The 27,574-nt window shown below is 37.3% G+C and overlaps 1 protein-coding gene across 1 annotated transcript in view; it reads left to right on the forward strand.

Annotated features, from left to right (window-relative positions):
- Positions 1-402: 402 nt before the first annotated feature.
- CNTNAP4 (contactin associated protein family member 4) overlaps positions 403-27,574 on the forward strand; it is a 226,896-nt gene continuing 199,724 nt past the window's right edge. The window contains exon 1 of the mRNA XM_033129161.1: positions 403-884. Within this exon, the coding sequence (XP_032985052.1) occupies positions 800-884 (85 nt within the window). The 5' untranslated portion in view covers positions 403-799. The remainder of the gene's footprint in view (positions 885-27,574) is intronic.

Consider the following 27,574-nt stretch of genomic DNA (forward strand, 5'->3'; position numbering starts at 1 on the left):
TAAAATCCTGGCACCAAAGCTAAAGAGGATAGTTTTATACAAACAGAGAGAAACAACAGCAAGTATTTTCCCTGAGGACCGTTTTAGCTACAATGTACCGATGCTGCTCAGTTATTTCTGTCTTATTTTATGCTTTTGTTTTGAAACATAAAGCAATTTTACCTGGATGCACTCCTGGATACTCAGGAATTAGCTCAGTAAGTTGACTGGCTCTGCCAAAGGCAAGACCGCCAGAAAATCGGGAGGCTCTTCTGGCTCTCCCCTCCCCCTACCCACATGTCCAGAGGGGAGAAAAGGGTTAAGGATTATTGAAGAATAGAGAGAGGGGAGGGAGCCCCGAAGAGGCCCAAGAGCAGCAGGCCGCACCTCCAGGACCAGCTTTCCTCAGCCGCGCAGCGCGGAGGAGCTCTGAGCGCCGCTGTGAATTTGGAGGAGGGATGCTGCTGTCAATTTCTAGGACCGCTGCTGCGAGGGGTGGGCGTGGCCTCGGCCGTGTGGATGCTTGTTAGGAAAGATGCTAGCTGCTTTTTAGTGAGGAGTGAGGGCTGTAGTGTGCGTGTGTGCAAAGGACAGAGAGAGAGAGAGAGAGAGAGAGAGAGAGAGAGAGAGAGAGAGAGAGAGAGAGAGAGAGAGAGAGAGAGAGAGAGACGAGAGAAGGATAGGAGAAGCGAGGGAAGGAGGGAGAGAGACTGAGAGACCTAGAGGTGCTGAAGACAGAGCCGAGAGAGGGACTGAGAACAGGACTAGAGCGCTTGGACAGCCTCTCAAGATTTTTTAGGGGAGCCTAATAAATGTGAACATGGGGTCTGTCACTGGAGCTGTCCTCAAGATGCTACTTCTGTTATCTATTCAAAACTGGAACAGGGTCATAGCTGGGAATTCCTGTAAGTATACAGCAAATGATTTAAACTTGCTGGGGGGTTCTCTGAAAAACTTTAATTCTGTTGTTTTTATGATCATTATTTGTAACAAATTGCTGCAAAGCTAATTGCTATAAATGAAGCATCACTTAAAAATTTTGCAAATATGATTGGGTTTATACCTGTTTTTCCTTTTGGTCTGGTCACAATATGTAAAATGTCATTTCTTTTTTTTCTTTTTTTCTTTTTTTTTTGTGTGTGTGTCTATGAGCAGAATCTTATCTTTTCATCTTTGAATATTCATTGAGAAAGCTCAAGTTCTAGTGAAAACATTAAATTAGCATTTTAACCAGGGAATAGCCTGTGAATGTCTTCATTTCTTCCTTTTTAAGGATTACTGAATTTTATTGGAATTATGTCTAACAAGAAAACAACTGGCAGACTTTATATTATGCTGCATTAGCTTAGATTTCTGAAGTTTGCAATTTGGCAGACTGGTAGCTGGCTGCATCTTTAAAATGATGCCAGGCTCGTAACTGAAATGTACTGCAGAATTCAGGAGCAGAATTGGTGGAGGTGAACCTCAATATTAAGAATTGTGCCCTCAGGACTGCTAAAAGAATGAGACTTGGGCCCTCCTGAAAGAGGGGGGTTTGATTTCTACATTTTGCTTAAAGGAAAACCATCCAGGTGATTTTTCAAAAGTGTTATTCTTTAGTGGTTGGATTTTTAACTTTATAAATTTGTGATTCAATATTCTGATTCTGAGTTAATTGATTCAGGGAAGATTTATAAAGGTCTTAGTTGTAATTTAAGTATCATCTGAAATAATTTGGCAGAACTCCCTTTATCCACTTTTTATTAGAGATAGAAAGTTTTAAAAGTTATATTTGGCTTACAATATCTAATGGGAGAATTTTTCCCTCTTTGATCAATGATAAACAAGCTCTGCAAAATACAACTTTTTATATCTCTTTCACAGATTGTAAACGAAAAGCTCATTTGCTTTTCAAGAAAGGGCTATGAGGCCTGTTCAGGAATTGACGTTGCTGTTGTATAGCCAGATTTAGGTTGGAGGGTACAGATAAGCCAGTAATAATAAGGTGTTTGCTATGGCACATCCCTTGAGCACAGTAAAGTGCCCTGATGTGGGAAGAACACTGTTAATGACCTTGCTGTCCAAGTCAGATGTCCATTTACACTGCAAGGCTACTGGGATTATGTGTTTCCATTCAGTACTAGCTCATTTAATGGCATGGTGTAGCCATCATTCTTAAAGAAAAGAACGCTGTTAGGATGCTGCCCTGTGTTTCAGATTCAGTTTTGAGTGTGTAAGAATCCTATGAGTCAATAAAATATGCATATTTTCACCTAGTTAAAATCTTGGAATGCTATCATGGTAGCATGGGACAAACATGGCAGCAGACAAACAAACAATAACACCGACACACACACACAAAGTTTTGTAGAAAAGGCATACATAATTCATCCTCCAACTACTGAAATTCAACAAAAAAGGAAAGCACTAGAGGTCACTCTTACAATGTAAAGCACATCCCTTGAAGCATCCTTCCCTGAAGGAAAGCAGAGCCTAAGTCTGGCCTAGGTGTAGTCCTGTCTTTCCAATACACTGTTTGGTTTATAGCATATTGATGTGATTGATTGGGCTACGAGTTGTTTTTATTTTCTTTTTTTCTTGAAGTCTAGTAAAAGGCAGATCAACTTTAAATAGCTTTCTTTTGAAATATATCTTCTTAGTAAAGGAAAGATGTGTTGCTGAAAAGATCTGAGGAGAACAAATACTCATGGGTGCTTAGCTCTGGCTAAGTCTCTCTCTGATACTTAAAATTTCAGCCCTGGGTCTGAATTCTTTCGGCTGTGGTTTGTTCAGGAAGCAATTTAATGCTTTTCTAAACATTTGATAAAACCTATAAAATTTTAAATTATTAGGAATATTTAAATATTGAAGTTGGAGTTGTTGGTTACCATATGTAAGAGTTGACTGTTCTTAAAGTGTCAAATATGCAATTAAATGATTTCAGATAATTAAAGTTGCATTTAGTAATTTTTTGTTAATATCACTTGGACAGTATGATTTGCAGCAGTATAAATAAAAGAAAAATATTTCTCAATTTTTTATTTTTTAATATTTAGTAAGATGGTTTTTTGTTGTTGTTTTGGAAGGAAGCAAAGTCTACTTATTACTATTACCAAGGTACTTCATATGTTTTATCCTTTTTGAAAGAGCAAGTATATATGTTTATCAGCAAGATTGGGATTCAGTGTATGGACAAGTGACTATCACCAGCATAAGCTTAATTAAAAGTGTTACACAGTAACGCCAATAATTGTTCTGGGTGAGACTTTATATTAAAACATGAATCAATCTTGAATATCAATATTAAAGTGAAGGAGAACTGAATACAGAAAAAGAAAATTAAAGGTCAGTCTCTTAGGTGAATAACAAAAACCTTCTTACTTTTTATTTACAGTTGATTCACCAGGAGCAAATTTGTTATCCATTGAGTGAGCCTAAGGCTGCCAGCATGAAAACTTTCATGGGACAGGACTCTGTAAAGCAGGGACAGCTCAGGGATTAGGTGCCCTTAAATTTGAATGTTCTGATCTAATTAATCAATAGGGAAACTTCACATGAGAAGGATTCTGTGCAGACACACACACACACATGCACACACATACATGTTCATTTATATGTATATATTCATGTGTATATATGTATATATGTATATGAATATGTATAAACCACCAGACCCACATGCACACACATTTTTGGTGTCTGCTTACTGCTCATTTATCCGAAGTTAAAATATATTGAATGGGCTACATTCTTTGCCTAGTAGCACCCTACCTGACATTTCAAAAGCAGTGAACCATCCCCGGGCTTTTTCTCTTTGTTCTGGTTGAGTTTTTTATTATATTGAGGGGTCCCTTTCATGAAAGTTTAGAGACAGATTCTCGTAGAAGGGCTTGATCTTTGAAAAGTTGCACAGACTGTTTTTGGTGTCTTCACTTGCTACTAAGAGATATGCGTGGAGAAGGGAATCATCTCTTAATTTTATAATCACTTATGAACCTACAGCTTCTTTCTGACTATGAAGATGTTGTTGGGGGCAGGGCTGAATCACCACAAAAGAAGGAACAGGTGTAAGTAGTAAGGCAAGTGAGTTCTGCTTTCATGTTCACTCTCGCAGATCATGTGGCAGAGGCTCCCTGGCTGCCTCAGGTATGCTGAGCCTTTACTCTGAGAATGGTTCATGTTCACCAAGTACCTTATGAATGGCTTAATTAGAAGTTAGCTTCTCCCTGCGTTCTTTCTTTTCTCTAATGGAAATAAAAGCTGTATCTGATATCTGAAAGAAGCACTAAAGAATATGTTAAAATCAGCAACAGATAAAGACGGTTGCTTGAGTAGTGAACTCTGGAATGCACCCTGAAAGCAACTGGACAGATTCTCAAATTATTAAAACTCAACATTGTAATTCTTTCTACAAGCTTTTTTTCTTCTTTCTCCCCCAAATTGCTTTCTATAGCAATAAATAACTAGAATACAACAGTAAAGTCCTGATAAACTATAATTATGCGATGCAATAGATAAATAGCTGGTCTTTAGACATAAAGGTGGGCACACATGTTGACTCACTTTTCTAACAGCAACGCTGATTTTCATCAATTTGGTGTATTCTTGCCACTTCTTATTGCATGTATCCCAAATCATTTTGATAGGCGTAGCCTCCAGCTATAAGATAACATAACTCATAACTAACATGGGAATAAAACATGATTTTCACATGATATTTAGTGATTATTCTAATAAATCTTTTAATGTCTTCTACAAGTAATTGTGGAATTTGTATTATGTATAAACAATTCCTTTATGGGAGCCAATCTCGATGTCAAATTTGAATTAATTTAATCTCTTCAGTGAAAATAAATTAATAGAATTGTATAATATCAGTTATAAGGTAATGTAATATTTAGCTCAGAGATTGGTAAAATATGGCCTATGGGCCAAATCTGGCTGACTGCCTGTTCTGTATAGCCGGTGGGCAAAGAGTGGGTTTTTTTTACATTTTCAAATGTTTGAAAAAAATTAAAACAAGAATTCTTTGTGGCACAAAAGAATTATATGAAATTCAGATTTCAGTCATCCATTTTTTTCATCAGTAGACCTGTATAGCAAAAATTCATACTGAATTATCATATTTTAAATTTTATCAATAAAATTTCCTTTAAATGGATTTCCCTCTTGTTATATAAGGACCTACATAATATTCTTTACTATCTGGCCCTGTGTAGAAAAAGTTTGTCAACCCTTGATTTAAATAATATACAATATAATATAATGATGAGACATGGATAGTGTATAAATTATACTGCTCTGATAAAATTTAGTCTTAACTATTTAATGCACAAATACATACTTGAGAGTTGTGGTACTGAAGGTAACCACTCCTGTTGCCAGGAAATATAGCAGAAGAAACCTTCAAATTAGTATCTTCTTCCTACGTTTCCTCTTGAAGACTTTAGTGTTCAGAAATTATATTTCAGTGAGTATGAATTATTTATAACTATTTGTAAAGTTTCAGCAGTTTTGGTTGCTAAAGGGGCACTTTTAATCTCAAGCATTCCCATTAGTATAAGAAGTTCGGTAAAGTGTATAAGTAATTGCATCGTAGATGTTTTTGACTAAGAATTCTGTTGTTATTTTATACTTTCATGAGTGTAAAATATTCTACTCCATACTAATCAGAAACTTGCATTTGGAATCACTGATTGTATGAAGGAAATGATCTTATTGGAAGAGTGTTCTTGTCTCTATGACTTTAACAGTAGTAGTTTCCTAAAAATTCTGCAATTAGCAAACTTTCTAGAATAAATTGAGAACTAGATTTTCATTTAAGCATTGCCCACTGAGAATTCATAATAATTAAGCAGGTGACTTTCACCTACTCATGCCAAGATAATTAATTTTTATGTAAATGTCTATTTGGAATTGTATTTACTTTTCTCATCTCTAAGAACTGATGACTGTCTTCATTTCATTTACATTACACTATTTACTACAGTGTTTTAAAAAAGTTTAAGTTAAAAATATAATGGGATATAATATTTACACTTGATCTTAGCCAAAAGGCCTAGAAGCGATTGATGGGATATAATATTTAAAACATTCTTTTCATTGGAATTCCATTGTAACATTTTTATCCAAAATAAATGGCCATATGTTAAAATAATTTATTTTTCATAATACTGTTTATAATGGTTCATCTCTAATGAAGATTTCTGACTTAAAAAAAGACCAATTTCCAAACCAAAAACACAGTCAGGCACAGTCTCAGTTTACTAAAATGTGACTTACTCTGGGTTTCAGCAAGAATTTGTGATGGCGTTTGTGACTATTCACTGTGAATGAATGATAAGAGATAGTGACTCATTGCATGACTCTGAGTATTTTTTAATAATAGACTATCAGTCTTGCTTTACAAATGCTTATTTTTAAAAATTTGATACTATATTTAGAATTTGAATCTCTTTCATCTCTGATCAATCAATATTGGGGCTTTAATATTGTCAGCTAACGCATCATATGACCTTTAGGTTGCCAATTAGTCAGGTTATCTAAGGAGTCCTTCAGTATCCTTTCAAAAAATCTTTTTCTTTCCTCCTTAGTGATTAAAAGTTTACAGAATGGGCCAGTCCCTGAAAACAGTAGGAAGAATAATAAGGATTTATCCAACTTGTTAAACAAATCCCAGATATGCATGTTCAAATTGGTAGGTAAATATTTCTAGTGAAATCTTAAATAATGCAGATTTCGATCTGATTTTTTTTTTCAGTGTCCTGATGTTTCAATTCTTGCTTAGTTTATATTTTATTTTTATTGATTCAAAAGTTTTGGCCTCAATAATTTGTTTAGTATTTATCTAGAATCATTGCAGTTTTTCAAGTTAACTAGTATTGATAGGGAAGGGTGGATCCATCACAGAATATGTGCTTAAAATAGGAGATGTTTCATGAATTAACCACATTCATGAGGTGAAATGAGCTGTGTTGTTGATGGTAGTAGAAGGACGAATTCTCAGAACATATGGATAGTTGATTTAATGGGTATTTCAGTTAGAAATTTTTAGAAATACTCTTTAACAAACACATCTTTAAAAACAGATCTTGAATTATAGCATGAAATACTAAGGTCAGTTTGGTTTTCGTCACTTTTAAAAGAAAGATCTCAGAAAGAAAGAAATGCCCCAAACTAAATGCAGACAAAAATGTTTAGGAGCTCCTTCCACTATCACTGAATCTCCTTTTTGAAGAATGAACTCATCAAAAAGCCTCAATTAACTGAGTATACTTATATGAAATAATTTATCCTAAAGATTAATATTGTAATTTGAAGGCTTTAAGGTTTTAGAAAAAAGGTTATTTTTTTTGAGAAATAATAGTTTATTCATAACTCTAAGTTATAATAAATTGCATTTCCAAATAACAAAGATGTCTTCGACCATTGGATTATCTTCTTAGTTATTTTTTTGGCAAACTTTGATGTCTGAGATATCAATACTGAAATTTCTTGAATGAGTTCTAAGGATACAATTGTCTGGCTATGTACTTCGATTGGTACCTATATATTTGACTTCCAGAATTATCGTTCCTTTTTTAATAATCTAGGAATTTAGACGCTCCACAGTGCTGATTGCTCCAGAATCCTGGTGACTGACTCCGTGTTGATGAATACCAAATCTAATATGCTACTATCCAAGTAAAGATATTTTTGTTTCCCAGTTGACTTTTGGAGGATAAAGTATTTTTCCAAAATGTCTTTTGTCAAGGTATTCACATTCATAGTACTTGAAACTACGGTAATATGAATATGTAGTGGAAAAGAATATATATGCAAAATCCATTACCAATTAGCATTATTGCCTCAGTTCTCTTGAGGAAAATTGGTATTTGGAAGAGGAAGAATATGTTATTATTATTTTTTTCCCAATGAGTTTTCATCATGGTTCATGGAAAAGTGGTACGCTGGTAATAAAACTGGAGAAATAGCATAACAGGAGGTAAAAATGAGCCTGTTTATGTTACAGTTAATGAGTCATTCCAATGTAATAATTGGAAAAGTGAGTGAAGCCTGAAAACATTTGACATTTTAAGTAGTTTAAAATTAGTAACTATAAAAACTTTTAATACCATAAGTATTTAATAGAGCAGTGATGAAATTTACCTCTAAGGTTTTTAAATCACAAAGGAAAAAAAATGGTATGATATGTATCAGTTGGCCTAAAGCTCTAATTACTATTATTTTTTTTATTAAGTACCTCTCATTACTTAGCAGTACTCTAAAATAAGATATTATGTGCTTCCAAACTGTAAAAGACTCATTTGTTTCTGTAACCATTTTTTCCCCACTGGCAATTATGGTACTTACAAGTGAGGTCATAGGTTGACATTAGTTTAGAAACAGCGTGTAAATACATAAATTCACCTGCCTCGCTAAATTACATTTATGGTATAGTTTTTAGACAAACTATAACCTGTAATTTTATTACATGACTTACTCTGAAGTTATAACCTATAGAGAGATGTTTCTAAATGTCCTTTGAATAAGGGGACTGGTAGACTCTCTTAGGAATTGGTCCCAAGCCTGGAGTTGGTAGACACCTGGATGACATTGAACAGGCATTTGAACGTTGTAGCCCACAACTGAGAGCCCCACATTTTCCTGTCAATATAAAGCCATTGCCTTTGCTATACCAGACCCAAATGGAGCGATTTCTTGGAAAATATGAGGAACTTAAAATTCTCTCTGGGCTAATAGCTTTGCTCTAAAAGATCAAATATATATTTAGATTTTCAAGACTTGTTTTTCATTTTCAAAGTTATTAATATGTGTTTATTTTTTTAAATATGATGATCAGGAGATCACCAAGCAGAAGGAAGGGAGTAAACTGAAAATCATCTGTAAGGGAAATGAGTTGTTGAGATGAAATTGTCATAGTGTGTGTGTGTGTGTGTGTGTGTGTGTGTGTGTGTGTGAGAGAGAGAGAGAGAGAGAGAGAGAGAGAGAGAGAGAGAGAGAGAGAGAGAGAGAGAGAGAGAGAGCCCGCGCATATGTTGAACGATGTTGTGGATGGAAATTGGGGAACAGCCCATACTGGTAGAGAATTGGAAAACATTGCCCCTAGGTGGCACATTTTGAATTGAGTAGTGTTGGAATCTAAAAAAACATTGTTTCTTATTTGCTACCATACCAGAATCGTCCGCAGTATGGTTTTAAAACAGTATATGGGATTAAAGAAAAAATAGCAAGAGGCCTTTTGGGATCCAGTTTAAACTCGTTCCCAACAGAGGGACAGTGTTGCCCGTTTTGATCCCAAAGTGCTTTATTTTCTAGGGTATAACATAAAGACCTCAGGGTCCCCAACATTCAATTTCTGGTCAGTCCCAGGGTGTTAGTTTTTACGAACATGGCAATGAAAGCAGAAATCAGCAGAAGAGATTTTGGCTTAAAAGTCACTAGATAAATTGAAGCATAACTTAACTCTCGAAGACAATGCAATAAAGTGATACTGGTACCAGGAGAAGGGCATTATAAACAAAGTTTAACATTTTTCACATCATTCACTTTTATCTCTCAGTTTTGGCTGACTTTAAACAAAAAGAATCTATCTCCAAGGCAGAAAGCTGCATGGATGCTTAGTGATCCTCATAATTAAGGATTTATAATACATATTTACATTTGCCATGTTTTAGATGTTCAGGACTTAATTAAAAGAACATTGCTAAAATAAAAGCAATTCTATCTAAAGTGGTGGTGAGGGAATTCTGTGCAAGGTTGTAAAGCTGCTCAATTAGGCTCTTTTGTTCCATCGTGTGTATGATTTCTGTGCTTATTTGAACTGCTGTACTTTACCATAAAGCCTGTATTATAATCCTGTGAAGAAAACTTCGTGCACCTGTAAAATGTCATAACGCAACCTCAAGTATCCTAACCTGTGTAACTTTCTCTAAAACCATCAAAAGAGAGAGAGAATTTGGGGAAAGAACTAGGATACATTATTTAAGAAAGCAAAGAGCAAACACTGAAGATAACAGTTCAGAGTTCTATGAACTCATAGCATCCTATAGGACTGAATCTCGAAATGGGACATGATAAAATATTTCATAGGCAAATACCTACTAGAGAAATGAAAAAAAGTAGGCTAATAAAAATAGGGTGTAGAATTTTAGGTACTAAGAATAAAATTATGATCACAATAATTTTCTATGCTTGATATGTAAACCTGAGCCATTTATTGGTATGGCCTTGTAATGGCCACATTTATTCCTTGAAAGCCTTGCTATGTGCTTGCCTTTGGAATGATTTCTTTCTAATCTCTCTCTATATAATTGCAACATGAAATAGATTAGCATGAAAAGAATGTATGTAGTATCATTAATCACTGAACCATTCTCTAGAGAGGATGCCGGCAGTTCTGTTTTTATGAGTTAGCAAAATTGAGCCTTCCGTGATTATTTTCCTCTTTCATTTTTCTGGATGTGAGGATGATCTGGCCGTGGCATCTGTCATCTTAGTGATTGCCAGGGTTGATTTGGCTGATAACAACTGGCGAGGCAGCTGTCCCCTTCTCCCTCACTATTTCCTGTGACTCCTATTCCTTCCATTCCACAGCATACAACATTTTGAAATGCTACACATATTATTGTATTTTTTAGGTAAGTTTTCCATAACGCATTGGTACATTTAATCAATTTTAAGGTTTTTATCAAAAAAGAAAGTAGGTTTTGCCTTGCAGATATATTTCACTGTGAGGTGTTTTCAAAATTAAGGTCAGACTTAATTAGCACAGCAAACAAAATACTTTCTTACCCTGTGTTTGCTGATCTTTCCATGTGTGTCTGTCTGAACTGTTTTGTCTCTCTTACAATCCTGCCCCCACCCCCCACCCCCTGCTGTGTCCTCTAGCCTCTGTCACCTGGCTTTTACATCTGCTGTTTCCTTTGCCCGAATTGCCCTCAATCACTTATTTCTAAATCCTCCTGGACAACTTATACACTAATCAAGCCTCACCTCCTTTCTCTATAGAGTCTTACTTGATCAAACCACCTCAACTTTCACCATCCTCTTAGCAGAAATTCCATAGCACTTTGAGTATTCACTTATTCCTGCCCTTATCAGAGAGTGAAAAACTGATTTTAGAAAATATGTCTCTTTTTACAAAACTGAAATCTTTGAAAAGCAAAAGTATTATTTTAACCATTTCTATATCTGCAACACCTAGCACAGTGCCTGGAGTAAAGAGGATATTCAGTAAATGTGGAAAGAATACACTGCTAGTTGGCTTTTTCTCCCAGTTGTAATAAAAAAAAAAAAGGAGATGAAAAGAATCAGATTAGATAAATTGGAGTAGTGTGTGTTATTTTAATGATGAACAAATCATTTTTATTTAGAAGTCTTTATTTTTGCTGTTTTATTTTTAAACTTTATTTAGCTTTGCATTTATTTTACTACATTTCATTTAGTTAGGTTGCGTACTCCCTTCTGGTCTGTCATAATTCATTAAGATGTGTGTTATGATAGCCAAGCTACTCTTACTGTTTCTGGCTAGCTCTCTCTTCCCTTCCCCACACCCTTTTTTATTTATAGATCATGTAATCTGATAGGCCACTGTATCAAGTCCTTTTTGGATAGAGGATTCTCAATGGCCAAAAATACATCAAGAGTGTGAAGGTGGAAAAGTATCTTACCCCTTCCAGGCCATCCTTGTGACTCTGTGTCTCGGTAGAACCTTCCAGATCATCTCCCTTCGGTTTGGAAAGTTGTATTGCAAAGTTCTCTCCACATTCAGGGAAGACATTTTCAACTCCTTTATCTATCTTGGACTTCAGTTCCTTTATGCTGGCCTTTATTTTACATTTTCCCTTTTGAAGACCTTTGTCCTTTACTGAGGGTAGAAGAAAAATAAAAATAAAATTAGCTTTCCATTTTTTCTCTTCATTATTCACCCTTTAAGGAGAAAGGTCTTCAAAAGGGAAAATGTAAAATAAAGGCCAACATATACAAAACTTTTTTTCCTTGCCTTTAGCAAGTTTTACAAGCCCTAACGAGTTCTAAAATTTTATTTTCCTCTTTTAATTGCACACATGTTCTTTTTATTATTTTCCTGTAAAACTTCATCCCTTATTTTAGATTATCTCTCATGTTTCTTCCTCCTCATTGTATGCATTCGTGATTGTATAGTTCGTAGCTTTCCATCCATGTTGACATACATTATCATTAACAATGACAAGTGTTCCTTTTGCACTGGGCTCTATGGAGTCTAAGGTGGTGAAGTATATTGCACAGGCCTGTGAGTCAGACCTTGTTATCACTATTTTACAAACGAGAAAATGGAAAATTAGGACGTACTCCCAAAGCCACTGAGTAAGGCAGAATAGAGCTGAGACTTGGACCAAGCTTCATAGGCTAAATCCATTGCTCTTTGAAATGCAATACAGTTACCTTCTCCATAAGCCTTTGAAATCAGAATATTAGAAGCCACACATGCCCGTTTCAGGGTTCTCTCTCTTGTATGACAAATTCTAAGGCAGTATGTTTGCTTTCTTCCAAGGATTCTGTCACCTGCCTGTTATCAACAAGCTCTTCCTGACTGGTCAGAGTGAAATGTCTAGCATCACTCAGTGTGTGTAACTGTAAATAATATAGCCTCCTCTGAATGTACTCTGACTGCCAATTTCCCTTGTTCCTTGGTACCAAGACACCTAGCCATTCAGCCGAAATTCCTTCTTGGGCTCAACAATTCCAAGAACAGATTCTAAGGGTCTGAAACTGTTCAAATCAGAAAGAAAAACCAGCTCTTTTTCTGCAAGATTGCAATACCACCTGACCGAGACCCTCAGCCAGTTTTGTTTCTTCCCTCCGTAAAACCCTTCTTCTTTTCCATGTTCAGGGCTGCCCTCCCTTTGGGTACTGTATTAGTCTGCTAGGGTTGCCTAACAAAATACCACAGGCTGTGTGGCTTAAACAGCAGATATGCATTTTCTCAAAGTTCTGGAGACCGGAAGTTCAAGTTCAAGGTGCCCTCAGGGTTGGTTCCTGGTGAGGCCTCTCTCCCTGGCTTGCAGATGGCCACCTTCTTGATGTATCCTCACATGACCTTTCCTCTGTGTGTGATCAGTCAGAGAGAGATCTGTGGTGTCTCCTCCTCTTCTTATGAGGACACAAGTCCAATCCCAATTATAGCTCCATCTTTATGATATTGAACCTTAATTATCTCCTTAAAGTCCCTACCTCCAGATATAGTCACATTGGGGGTTAAGGCTTCAATATGTGAATTTTGGGTGGGGGGAGACAATTCAGTCTATAACAAGGGCTCTCCCTGTTGCAGTTGCCCGAATAAAGTGACCTTACTCTTGGTGTTTGGGCGAACTTTTGAAAGATCAACAGCATAGCTGTTGCTTTTATTGATTGAAACATACCAAGTGAGTGAAGTTGTCTTGCAATTGAGTCCCTCTTCAATGGTGTTGCTGGGATCCCATGCGGTGTTCTCATTAATTAGCTCCTACTGCCTGGTTACCATGGGATGTGACCACTGCCCTGTCCCTTCTCTTTATTTCCTTTTATCTGTACCTACTGCTTTCTAGCTGCCTTTACCTGAGAGTTTTTGCTATCCCTTCAAGGTGGGCATCTTAATGCTGATAAAAAAAAAATGCTTCCCATGATTTCTCAACAGTTTTATATCTTTGAAGCAAGTCATTTCCTTTGAATGAATTATTCTGTTCTAAATTCACCTTCCAACAAGTCTTAGAGATACACGGGATGATAATTTACTGCCCTTTATTAAAATCACTTCTTTATTTATCACCTACACTCCCACAGCTGTTAACACAAATATTATGTTATCTTCTTCCAAATTACTTTCTCCTTTATGTTACCAAGCTCCGATTGTGTTGTGATTTGCTCTGTGGTTTCTCGTGTCCCCTTCCCCAAAGTTGATTTTGCAGTTTGTTTCCTCTGGCACTTTTCCACTTCTAATCTGTAAATCTCAGAGCACACAGATTCTCCCTGTTCTTCCTGTAATACCTTCTATGTCTAGCCCCAAACAAACAAAATATAAATAAAACAAGCAATCATCATTCTAATGACGTCTTTAAATTCAATTTAAAATTTGTCTAATTTTGAATTTGTAGAATGCCCTCCTCATATCGGGAATTGGGACAGATGTTTGCCATACATTATTTCACTCAATCTTAACGCAGCATCTGTTCACATCCAGTCATTTCTTTATGCACATTTTCCCGTCCTCTCCACTGCATTTCTCTTGTGGCTCAACAGTCATTGTATTTATCTTTTTTAATGGTTCATAGTAACCTATTAAGTGGATGTGCTCTTATTTAAACATTTCTGTATTTTGAACCAATTGGTTGTTCATTGACTTATTTTTAAATTCTCGTCTACTAATATCTGCTTCTAGTTGTATGTGACTACCTTAAGATTCTTTAATTCTCTAAGATCAGAGTATTTTAAACCATTTCCAAATGTTTACAGTGTCACGGAAGTGTTCAATGTCTTTGTCTCACTTTGGCAAAGATACACATTTCTGTTGGAAGGACATATTTAAAGCCATAGCTGTCTTACACCCTTCCCTTTCCTGCTCAAGAATTTATAACACTTAAAGATGGTTCTATGTCTCTTCTAGCAGTATCATTTGTTCAAACATGAATCAGAGGTGGTGGTTAGAGATTGCCACATTTGACAGATCTCAGAAGTGCATCTGTCACCCTCCAGGAAACCTGCTCACTCATCAATTGGTCTTGTCAGTTATACACACAGCCGTCTCGTCTCTGTAGCCCTTGGCAGAAGCATCAATCATCCCCACATGTGTCTCTCTCAAGAGCTCAATTCCTGTGGCTTCTGATGGGCAAATGCAGGTTTTGGGTTGTAAAGGGAGCCTTGAGTCTTCTCCAGAAGGTGAGAGTGACTATTTATGAGAAGAGCCTCTTAACTATTGTATCATCCCTCCCTAAGGTTTTGATTTCCTTCTGGTTCCTTTGAGTGTTGTCTCCCTTTTTAAAAAACTTTATAATTTCTTCCATAGTTTTGAGAAAAATTTCAACATCTCAAGGAAACAGACTAGTATTCCTCAATACTTTTATTCCCTCTGGAATCCGGGAAAGCAACCTGTATTTTATGAAGATCACAATGAAAAAGAGAACACTTGAGATTTATAATTTTGAATGAGAACGCTGTTTTATTGCTGACTCAGTACCAATGCTACTTGAGCCAATCGCCCAGAGAGTAGATATGATTCTGTGAAGTATCTGCTATGCCTTTGAACGGTCTTCCTCATTAAATCCAACCCCTTAGTAAAAAAAGAAAAATATCAGAGACATTCAGGGCACTTTGTGCCTCATTCTTTCTTTGACTGTTGACCCCGATTTATCTGGCCCAGCTCTCTTTATAGTTATGCCTGGGGCTCTTGATATTTTCTCTTTTTTATGCACAAACAATGCACTACACCTTTAAATATCTATCTGCTCTCTCAGACAACGCAATGAGATTATCATTTTAATATTTTCTTTGATATAATAATATTGATGAGCTGCTTTCTAGTCGCCTTCCTATCTTCCTGATTTCATTAGTAAAACATATTATGGGAAAGTGATTTTGTAGGGTATTAATAAGTTGGTTCTAACACGAATTTCTTCTTCGTTTGTATAATACATTTTTTAGGTGGACTTCTGTGACTCTGTACTTAAGGCAGTCGTTCACAAAGTAAACCTTCACAGTTTTATAGCTGTTTTCTTGGCACTAATTGGATATTGTTGAAAATAAACGTATTTAAGCACACATTTCATCTGCTAGGCCAAGTACCAGGTGAAATCCTACAAACAAATGGCGAATCCTAGGATGGCAATTTATCGCAACTTTTAGAATGAAACTTTTTTTTTTTTTTAATTAAAAGGTACAATTGATGCCCCCAACAGAATGCAGCATTTTTAACGGAATGGTGTGAACTGGGAGTTGTGATCAACTGTTGTTCTTTATGTTTGACATTTCTTAAGCCTTACTTTATTCTAGAAGCAAGAGATGCAGAGTAAGTCCCTGTCTGTCTACTCAGTTAACATTTCAGGATTCTGCTTATTTTCTAAGTGAGCCTCTGGTGTGATGTACAGAAAAACAAATATCAGAGTTTATCCTAGAGTTTCCGGGTTTTAGAAGGTGAGGGAGGGTAGACCCACTCAATTCTAAAACAGCTACATGTGGGTTTCTTGTTCTAGTCAGAATAGTGGGGTAAAATCGTAAATCTCTGCCATTCAGGGACCCAAAACCAAATGGGGAGGACAGAAAGACATGCCTTATAATAACTCTAATAAAAAGCAGACTATGATACGCATTGCACTTCAATCTAGATTTCTGATGTCATACCGTTCTGATTTATTTGATAACCTATGTGTTTCCTCTCATTTCCCTTAAAAATCAATAAATGACCGGAAGTACTACTAGAGTTAATATAAAATGAGTCTATATTTTTCACTGACTGTGAGTTGATAGTTTGGACATTTATCCCCATGAATTATGGTAGGTGAATATGTACTATATTAAATGAACCTTGGAATTGCACGCTTTGGGACCCTGCTTATTTTTTAGTTGGCACTGATAATTCAGAGAATCATACCTAAGAAAGAAATACTAGCTAAGAATATTATAAACTTGTTCAGTGAGATAATGTTTACATTCCCTGGCTAGGTTTGGTTTCATACAGTAACTCTTCATTGAGTTGGGTGATTGTTCACTGTCATTAAAGTATTCCTTACATACCCTTGTAATTTCTGAGGCTTCTTGGGGTTTCACCTTACTCTTCTTGTTTTATTTATTTATTCACTCAACAAATATTTAGTAGCCTCTACAGTGTGCTGCTACCATTACCCATGTCTTCAGCATTGGTGGTTTTGAAATGTTATAATGGTCATAACTTCATGCTAACAATTGAGAATGCAGGTTTTGACTCCCAAATACATAATGCTTTTGTGATTGTACTTTATGCCTAAGATTTTGCTTTCCTTTAAAAAAAAAGTACAGTACTATTCCAGGGTGCTTTCCAGGTTGCCACTGTTGGTACAGGCAACATGCTCAGTTACTTGGTTCACTCTTAACCAGCCAACCCTGTGTGGGCTTAAAGCTCAGCTTGGCCACTTGCTAGTTCTATAGAAAAGCACAGCACGATGCGACAGGAGTGATGAGAGAGAGGAATACAAGGCATTTGGTAGTTATAGGCAGAGCATCAGAGAAAGCTATTTCTTGAAGGACAAATAGGGAAGCCAGGAAGGGAAAAAAAGGGGGAGGAACATTCTAGTTAGAATGAGCCCTACCAAAGCATGGAGTTTTTGCACATATCACACATAGTCCAGAAGGGCTGGCTGAAGGTGTGGAATGGCAGCAGGTAAAGCTAAAGAAATAGTCACGAAGCGGCCAGGTCATGGGGGTTTCTGTATATAAGGCTAAGGACTAAATATTTTTTCCTTAAGATCCTCGAAAGGGTCATCTTAACCTTGTAAGTGTTATGGGCATACATGTGCGTGACATGGATTAGATTTGCATTTTGTAAAGGTAAAACTCCTGGCAATAAGCAGGGTGGGAATGACAGGGAAAAGGAGTCTAACCTGGGAACATAGAAATCAAATATTTAACTGGTGAATTAATTCATGTAAGAAGTAGTAAGAGCTACAGATTAGCCAACAGCGTGACAATGGCGATAAAGAGCAGACACCAGACTTCTTCCGTGCGAACATGTCAGACTGACAGAACGTCCTGGCTGATTGAAAGCAGAGATACCTGAGAGCAAGCAAGAGAGATCCATTCCAGTAGATGGCCTTTACTTTTGTTTTCTTTCTTTTTTTCCTCCTACTTTTACTGTCCTTTCCCCCCCTGGGTTTGTTTGAATCCCTTTTTTAAATTAAATTTATTGGGATGACATTTGTTAATAAAATTATCTAGGTTTCAAGTGTGCAATTCTATAATACATCATCCATATATCACATTGTATGTTCACTACCCACAGTCAAATCTTCCGTTATGATATAGTTGACTCCCTTACTCTTTTCTACCTCCCTCCTCCCCTTTTCCCTCTGGTAACCACTAAACTCTTGTCTGTGTCTGTGAGTTTTTGTTTATTTGTGTCTTGTTTGTTGTTTTCAGTTTTGTATCCCACATACGAGTGAAGTCATATAGTTCTTGACTTTTTCCGTCTGATTTATTTCCATTGTCATGATATTCTCAAGATCCATCCATGTTGTTGCAAATGGCAGTATTTCATCTTTTCTTATGGCCAAGTTATATTCCTTTGTATATATGTACCACATCTTCTTTATCCAATTATCTATGGAAGGACACTTCGGTTTTTTCCATGTTTTGGCCACTGTGAATAATGCTGCAATGAACATAGGGATACATTTATCTTTATGGAGAAATGTACATAAAGATGTATGGACTCTGTTCTCAAAATGGGAAAGAGAGAGAGAGAGAGAGAGAGAGAGAGAGAGAGAGAGAGAGAGAGAGAGAGAGAGAGAGAGAGAGAGAAATGATACAGTTCATTATGATGGTACTAAATGTACCATTTTTGGAAGTGTCACATCATTTTAACTCCTTTTCTTTTGCTATATCTTGGGATTCAGAAGCCATAGGTGAAGACTAGTAAATTACTGACCGTATTCAATATCCCCAAACATTGAGAAGAGCAGAGGTAATTGCCCCTCCAGAGAGCTTTAATTCTCCAGTGTGTTCTGTAATGTTACACAATCTCATGAGATTTAAAAATCTGTGGCAGAAAACATTTGAGGCTTTCAGTTGCTCTCCAATGGCAACTGTTAAATTTTTAAAATACGCCCCTGGACATATCTAGCTATGAAGAAAAACCCAGAAGGTTTTTATTCCAAGTTGTTAAGAAATAACCTTAACTAATTTATAAGTGAACTCAGAGGATTTATGAAAATTAAGAAGGAAAGCTTTTTATAAAAAAAGTGTTTTAGTGTTTTGAACATCAGAATTTCAAGTACAACAAAACCAGTAAGTGGTCTTTAAAAACTATTTTAATTGACATTATTTAGCTAACTCATCCTGGCCATTTAGATTTCAGAATTTGCAATACACTATTATTTAAAAACCAGCAAATGTATATTCAAAATTCTATTAGGTCGGAATGTGCCCTACCAATGCAAATTCTCTACATTGCAAAGAACTTGAGGTATTGAATGAAATATAATAAAAGATGATTAATTATATTTATTTTTATTCAACCACAATAATATATTTAATTTATTATGCTGCACCTCTAAAAAATAAAAAAAGGACCTGTTCTTCCAGATGTGCATTTTATGAGTCCATTTACAATGGAAATTAAACCCTTAGTACTGAGCAATGAGAGTAATTTTACAAGAAAATCTTGACTCCAATCTATCACGAAAAATTTTCCCAAGTTAATTGAAATATACAGTCGTCTCTCAGTATCCATACGGGATAGGTTCCAGGACCCCCAAGGATACAAAAATCTGGGGATGCTCAAGTCCCTTATATAAAATGGTGTAGTATTTGCATGTCACCTATATTTGCATATAGGCTAAGTGATGCCTATACATCACTTCATCCCAAGGATTCAGCAGAATGTGTGGGCATGTGACAAATTCAAGTTTTGCTTTTTGGAACTTTCTGGGATTAAAAAAAAATTTCTGATCCACTGTTGGTTGCCTCTGTGAAAATATTTGGGTAGTAGATTTTTAATGCCAGCAGTAGATTGGGAAGGGGTAAGAAGGGCAGAAATGATGTTCAAATGGAATTTGTACTATATTGATTCCTCTTTCGTGATTGGGACTCAATATTTTCTAGAACTGGGAGAGGTTTTTAATGTCCTTTATCACAATGTCTTATCTTTAAAAAGTTAAATAAGCCAACATTTTTGCAGGTGATGACTGGGTTATCACTGATGCACATTTAAAGAAATCTCACTACAGAGAATATGTTCCATTGTTGTCCGTTATATAGAGAACCTTGCCTATCCCACATTATGTCCACTTAGGACAATGTGCTCAATCTGGTTGCTCAAATAACTCTTTAAACGTTTAGGCAATGAAGTGGGAGAGTGGTGCTGGTCACAGAACACAATCATTAAAAGTAAAGAGATTGAATGGAGGGGAAAAAAAAAGACCAAAACCTTCAGCAAGAATTTAAATTCTTTGACCTTCAGTTCCATATCTGGAAAATGGAGACAACATCTTCCGTACAGGGTTGTTGTAAGGATTTAATGTAGCTGGGGCAATGACATGCAATATATGTAACTATTATTGTTATTAGCAGTTTTCTCTAGAGGGCTCTGGTTAGGATATCACTGGTACATTGGTATGGATCAGTTCACCCTATTAATGCCTTAGCTGATAAATGTGAAGTCAATTTGTAGTAGATTAGATGCTGTGACACATGTCAGGGAAGTATCTGAGTGATGGCTCAAGGAAGGTATCTTTTACATTGAAACTGCTGAGGGTGTATTTGTTTATAAGTATTTGTTTAAATACTTGGTCAACTTCACAGAATTTTGTAGAAACTAACATGAAAATGATAACATAGCCAACAAAACAAAGTAAAAACTATACAACATTTTTTTTTTAATTATACAGAACATTAGCATAAAAAAGCAGACATTTTGGATGAGACTGTTGAGTTTTGTCTTTTATTATGGAAATTATCCATTTTTTAAAAAAGATTTAATAAAAATATAACTAACATACAATATTATATTAGTTTCAGGGGTACACCATAGTTATTCAACATTTAAATACCTAAAGCAGTAGTCACCATGATAAGTCCAGCAACCATCTGACACCTATGTGCTATCACAATATTACTGACCATATTCCCTGTGCTGTATGTTACATCCCCATGACTTAATTGTTTTTAGGAAATTTGGACTTCTTATTTCCCCTTCACCTTTTCCCCCTTTTTTAAATGTTTCAATTATAGTTGACATTGAATGTTATTTTATATGAATTTCAGGTACATAGCACAGTGGTTAGACATTTATATAATTTAAGAAGTGATCCCTCAGACTAGTCTAGTACCCACCTGGCACTGTACATAGTTGTTACCGTATCATTGACTATATTCCCTATGCATTACTTTACATCCCCATGACTATTCTGTAACTACCAATTTGTACTTCTTAATCCCTTCACCTTTTTCACCCTGCCCCCCAAACCCCATCTATCACCCCAAGCAATCTAGTACCCATCTGACACCACATATAATTCTTACAATATTATTGATTATATTCCTTGTGCTATACCGTACATTCCCATAACTACTTTGTAACAACCAATTTGTACTTCTTAATCCCGTCCCCTTTTTTCATCCACACCCCAACCCCCCTCCCATCTGGCAACAATCACAATGTTTTCTGTATCTATGAGTGTGTTTCTGGGTTTTTTGTTTGTTTGTTTGTTTATTTGTTTATTTTGTTCTTTAGATTCCACATATAAGCGAAATCACATTGCATCTGTCTTTCTCTGTCTGACATTCCACTCGGCACAGTACCCTCGAGGTCCATACATGCAACCATAAATGGCAAGAACCCATTGCCTTCCATTGCTGAGCAATATTCTATTGTATATATATACCACCTACTCTTTATCCATTCTTCCATTGACAGAGACCAGGCTGCTTCCACATCTTGGCCATTGTAAACAATGCTGCAATGAACATATGGATGCACACGTACCCTCAAATTAGCGTTTTGGGTTCCTTCGGATAAATACCCTGAAGTGGGATTACTCGGTCCTTCATCATCTCTTCTTATAGCCTTTGTTTTAAATTCTATTTTGGCTCATATAAGTATTGCTACCCACATTTTTTTTGTTTGTTTGTTTGATGTTTTGTTTCCATTTTCATGAAATATCCTTTTCCATCCCTTTTCTTTCTTTCTGTGTCTTTCAATACGAAGTGAGTCTCTTATAGGCAGCATATGTAAGAGTTTGTTTTCTTATCTGTTCAGCCCTTTTATGTCCTTTGATTGGAGAATGTAATCCATTTATTTTGAAAATAATTGTTGATAAAAATGCAGTTATTGCCATTTTGTTAATCATAATCTTGATGTTTTTTCCCTCTTAAAGAAGCCCCTCTAACATTCCTTATAATATTGGTTTGGTGGTGATGAACTCCTTTAGTTTTTTGTTGTTTGGGAAGCACTTTATCTGTCCTTCATTTTTAAATGAGAGCTTTGCTGGGTAGAGTAATCTTGGTTGTAGGTCTTTGCTTTTCATCACTCTGAATATTGTCTGCCAATCCCTTCTGGCCTGCAAAGTTTCAGTTGAGAAATCAGCTGACAGTTTTATGGGAGCTCCCTTATAAGTTACTAGTTGCCTTTCTTTTGCTGCTTTTAGGATTCTCTCTGTGTCTTTAACCTTTGCCATTTTAATTATAATGTCTTGGTGTGGGCCTGTTTGGGTTCATTCTTTTTGGGACTCTCTGTGCTTCCTGGGCTTGTATGTCTATTTCTTTCTGGGTTAGGAAAGTTTTCAGTCATTATTTCTTCAAATAGGTTCTCAATTTCTTGCTTTCTCTCTTCTCCTTCTGGTACCCCTATGTTGCAAATGTTACGCTTTATGTTGTCCCAGGGGTTTCTTAAACTATCCTCACTTTTAAAAATTCTTTCTTCTGTTCTGATTGGGTGTTTTCTGTAACCTTGTCTTCCAAATCACTTATTCGATCCTTTGCTTCATGTAGTCTGCTGGTAACTCTGTCTAGTGCATTCTTCATTTCAGTTATTATATCCTTTAGTTCTGATTGGTTGTCTTTTATGGTTTCTATGTCCCTTTTTATGCTTGCTATCTCTTTGTTGAAGTTCTCACTAAGATCCTTGAGTATCCTTATAACCATTGTTTTGAACTCTGTCTCTGGTGGGTTGCTGGCCTCCATTTTATTTCTTTTTCTGGAGTTTTCTCCTGTTTTGTTTGGGATGCATTTCTTTGTTTCCTCACTTTGGCTGCCCCTCTGTGTTTGTTTCCAGGTATTAGGTAGGTCTGCTATGTCTCCCAGTCTTGCCTGGATGGCCTTATGTAGTAGGTGCCCTGGTCACCTGCTCCAGGTGCTCTAGGAGTGTCCCTTGTGTTGATTTTGTGTACTCTCCTGTTATAGTTGAGCCTTGATTGCTATTGGTATGTCTGTGGCTGGTACTGACCCTTAGGCTGATTAACTGTGAGATTTGGCCACATCCACAGATTATGGGCTGCTGTGTGTGTGTGTGTGTGGGTTCACTCTGCTGAGTGGGATTTGCCCCAGTGGGCTCTGGTGCCTATTGAGACCGTTCTTTGTGTGTGTCACTTGTGGTGCTAATTGGATGGTGCTTTGCTGTGGTCTGAAGCCAACCTCCAAGTATGTTGGTTCTGGGGCCTCTTGGTAGGTGCTCTGGTGCAGGCCCAGGTCACCCACTGCTGTGACCAGCTGGGGGATACCTTGGAGGAGCCACAAAATGATCCACAGTTGTTCACTGCCGGTGCTAAACCTGGAACCTGGAAGCCAACCGAGGACTTTTGCCACTAGTACTGGGCCTGGGGTAGCTCCGCAAAAAGCTGGAACACCCCAGGGCTTGCTGCCTCCTGTCAACTCTCTTAAGGTTCAGCAGCTGATAGAGCCTCGTGTGGTACACAAGTTGGGTTAGGCAGGGTCTCAGGGAGTCACTAGACTAGGAAGAGTTGTGGTCACAGGTTAATGTAAATTCTGCTTTGGGTGCCAGTGCACCAAAAGTCTCAGAACACCAAGGCCAATTGCCACCTGTCTGGGGTCTGTTGGACTCTGATAGTTTGATAGTTTTCCAAGAAAGAGTGTGATGTAGTCCGGGCTGGCTGCTTGTAAGAAAGTGCCTCTGGCATTGGGGGAGTTGGGTGGGGCAGGGTCCCAGCAGAGCTCACCAGACCAATCAGATTCAGATTTGGCCTGTGGGGGAAGGCTCAACATAGGAAAGATGGCACCCGCCTGCCAGTTGCATTCCCTATGGAGAAGGATCACTCACAGGGAAAATGGAGACTATTCTCCAGCCCTCACTGCAAAGCCACACCCCTCAGCCTGTCTCCTGTATGCCTCTGACACCCACTGAGTCACCGTTCCGCCACTGGAGCCCAGAGTGAGTGCCTGTGAGCGAGTGAGTCTGTTTAAGATGATGTTAAGATGAATAAGGCCGTTTAAGATGACGTCTGGGTTTCCCGTAGCCTTTCATCCTACCCAGATGGTCAGAGTCTCTACTGCTTTTTACAGCCAAATGTTGTGGGGGCTCCTCTTCCCAGCACCAGTACTCCAGGCTGGGGAGCCTGGGGTGGGGCTGGGGTTCTTCATTCCTCTGGGAGGAACCTTCGCAGCTGAGATATTTCTCGTAATTCTCAACTGCCATATGGAGGTTTGGGGCCCGTTCCTTGTTTCCATCCCTCCTACCAGTCTTGACGTGGCTTCTTCTTTATATTTTTAGTTATAGGACTTCTGTTTAGCTAGATTTCAAGTGGTTTCCAGGTTGATTATTCTGTAATTTAGTTGTAATTTTAATGTGTTCTTGGAAGGACACAGGCACCATGTTTATCTACTTCACCATCTTCCTCTGACTCAGAGATTATCGTTTTTTTTAACCATGGCAGTCTTGGAAAGCAAAATGACATGTCCACTTGTAATACCATCATCATATTATAAACGCTAAGAATTATTTTAAGTTAATTATTTTACGTTCTAAAGTCAAATGATATATATTGAAACATTTTTTTAAAAACTGTGTTTTGAGGCCAAAAGTAGATCATGGTGGGATATGCAAAGGAACTAAAACATGTCTTCTATTTTTAAATAATTTATGATCTAATTCAAGACATAGTACATACATCTTAGATAACAGCTAATATAATGGTATTTACAAATAATGTATGAACCCATATACAATGAAAGACCCACAAGTAATTGAGTTACCAGTATTTGGTTTAGTTACAAAAGAATGTTATTAGGATGTTGGGAGTGTTACCAATAGTTTTAAAAAGAGATGAAGGATCTAGAAACATTAAGGGTTCATTTTATGGCCTCATCTAAGGCTTGGCGTCCTCTTGAAACTCACATGTTTTCAGCAGAGTTTAGTTCCTTGCAGCTGAGGCCCTTGATTTCTTGCTTGCTCTAAATGTGGGGCTGTTCTCAGCTCCTAGAGGCCACCCACCATTTCTTGCCATCTGGCCCTTTCCACAATGTGGCAGTTTGCTCCTTCAAGGCCAGTGGGAGCAATTTCACTCATGCTTCATGTCTTCTCTGACTTCTTTGTGTCTTTGACCTTTAAGATTTTTTGAAGGCCTCCCCTGGTTACATCATGCCCACACAGGATAATCTCCCCTTTGAGTGAATAAAAGTCACCTAAATCAGGGATCGTAATGAATTAACTACATCTGCAAAATCCCATTTGCCATAATGTACCATAACAACAGGAGAGACATTCCATCATATTCATGGGTTTTGCCTGTACTCAAGGGGAAGGACTTCTACAAAATGTCTGCAAAAGGGGATAGATTCTTGGGGTCATCTTAGAATTCTGCCTACTGAGGGGCTTACACACTTGTCCATGGGGTCCGTACCACTATGCTATCTATATTTAAAGAGATGAGGGGCTGGAAACCTCCCAGTGTCCTTGAAACAGTGGTGGTTCTCTGGTGGGAGTATGGCCTTGTTGGAAAGAGGGAGGTTCCAAAGGTCAGAACAGTCATCAGCCTGTTCTCCCCTTGAGTTAAATCATACCTGCTCAGCTAGCTTTTTAACTAAATTGCCAAAAACATAGTGAAAATACCCCCCTATGCCAGCCCAGCTTGTCGCTTGCTTGATTATGAAATCAAACACGATAATTTTAGCCAATGCAATGGAAATATCCTCCATCTAATTCCATGTTATTACCCAGAAAAGCTCATTATTTCTCGTGGGCTCGGTTCCCTACCCCCTCGCCATCCTTAGTTAGAAATAGCTGTTCATTAAAATAGCTTCACAGACTCATCCACTAAAATGCATTTATCTGCAGAAAAATCCCTTGTTACTGTGAAGCATTTCAGCCTCCATCTGTAGGTGTGATATTTTGAGATACAAATAACAACTCTCTAAATAATTTCGAAGTAAAATGGAGTATTTGTTCACAAATGTTGAAATATCATCTAATATGACTAGAAAAGGAATTGAATTGAGGCTTACCCAATTTTGCCTCCAGGAATCAAAGTCTAAAACATGGCAATTTCAGGTAGAAAATATCGGTTAATAGAAATAACACACACTTAGGAGGTCACTGTTGCTGTGACTTCATGAATACATGATTTAGCCGACCAGCGCATGCTCTAACTATTAATACGTCATCCAAGGTGCCCGAATGAAGAGATGCCCCGTGTTCTCTGAATTCCTTTCCACTTCCCTTATGAATTGTGGCCATTCAATTTCTGCATCATATGTAGTCTTGAATTCTATTCTTCTGGAATAAATAAAATAACTCTGAAGTTCAAGAGATATAGAGAAAATATGGCCTTTTGGAACGTTAAAAATTATTCCTTAATAGGAAAAGAATGTATTACAAGAACATTTTATTTCCTTTTTTTGGTTAATGATTCTGTGCTAATTTTTTTTTTTTTTTTAGAGAGATGGATAACAATGTGGTTAGGCATGTTAAATGCTGCCTCTGTATTTTTCTACTTCTTAAGGGATATTTCTTATAATAAGATTTTGTAAGAGATACCCAGCTAAATTTTAGTCAGTTCCAACTCTTGATTTTTTGAATTTATAACTATAAACACTTGAGGTAGCAACCCAGAAACTTACATAGTACTTACTATATTCCAGGTACCAGTACTCTTTAATGCTGGCTCACTTAATTCTCAGAAAGTCTAGTTTACCTTCGTACTATCATTATTCCCCTTTAGAGATGGGGGAAGGAAGTTTAAAGAGAGTTATCAGCCCAGGAGGATGGCTCCAAAGCTACAGTTGTAATCACTATGCTACACTATGTTCTGTCTTCCGTGAGAGGTGACAGGTAACATATGCTGCTGACCTTCCAGACACTTTCATGTCAGCAAGTAGAGATCCAGACCACCTGGGAGGTGCTGGACTAGATGCCTGTTCAGGTTAAGGTGGCACCTCCCGGAAGGATGGGAGGGGTGAGGTGGTGGCTTCTTGGAGGTGTATCATAGCAAATGGGGAATTGTGACCAAGACTTGGAGAAGAAGCAGCTGGTCAAAAGGGAGAGAAACATGTCTCAGCTTTGTGCATTGAGGAGAAGATTGGGATAATCTTCCGGTGAGGCCGGGAACGATTCAGTCTTCTCCATCTCAAATTATAATCCCATGTGTGGATTTCATTTTTAACTCTAATGGTTTACTCAAGACAGAAGTTCTCATCCTGAAAGCAATATATGCGTGTCACTACATCAGATGCAAAACTGCTTTTTAACAATTAGTGGGCAATATTTTGAGCCACAGAACCTGAAAAGAAACTTCATTTCTTGATTCTACACCTACAGTTTGTAACTGTGGTAGGCAGAGTAACGGCCTCCCATGGATGTTCACATCCTAATCCCTGGAATCTTGAATATGTCACTTTACATGGCGAAGGGACTCTGCAGATGTGATTCGATAAATGGCCTTGAGATGGGGAGATGATCCCGGAT

The sequence above is a fragment of the Rhinolophus ferrumequinum genome, chromosome 15, assembly GCF_004115265.2.
Source record: "Rhinolophus ferrumequinum isolate MPI-CBG mRhiFer1 chromosome 15, mRhiFer1_v1.p, whole genome shotgun sequence".
Classification (NCBI taxonomy): Eukaryota; Metazoa; Chordata; class Mammalia; order Chiroptera; family Rhinolophidae; genus Rhinolophus; species Rhinolophus ferrumequinum.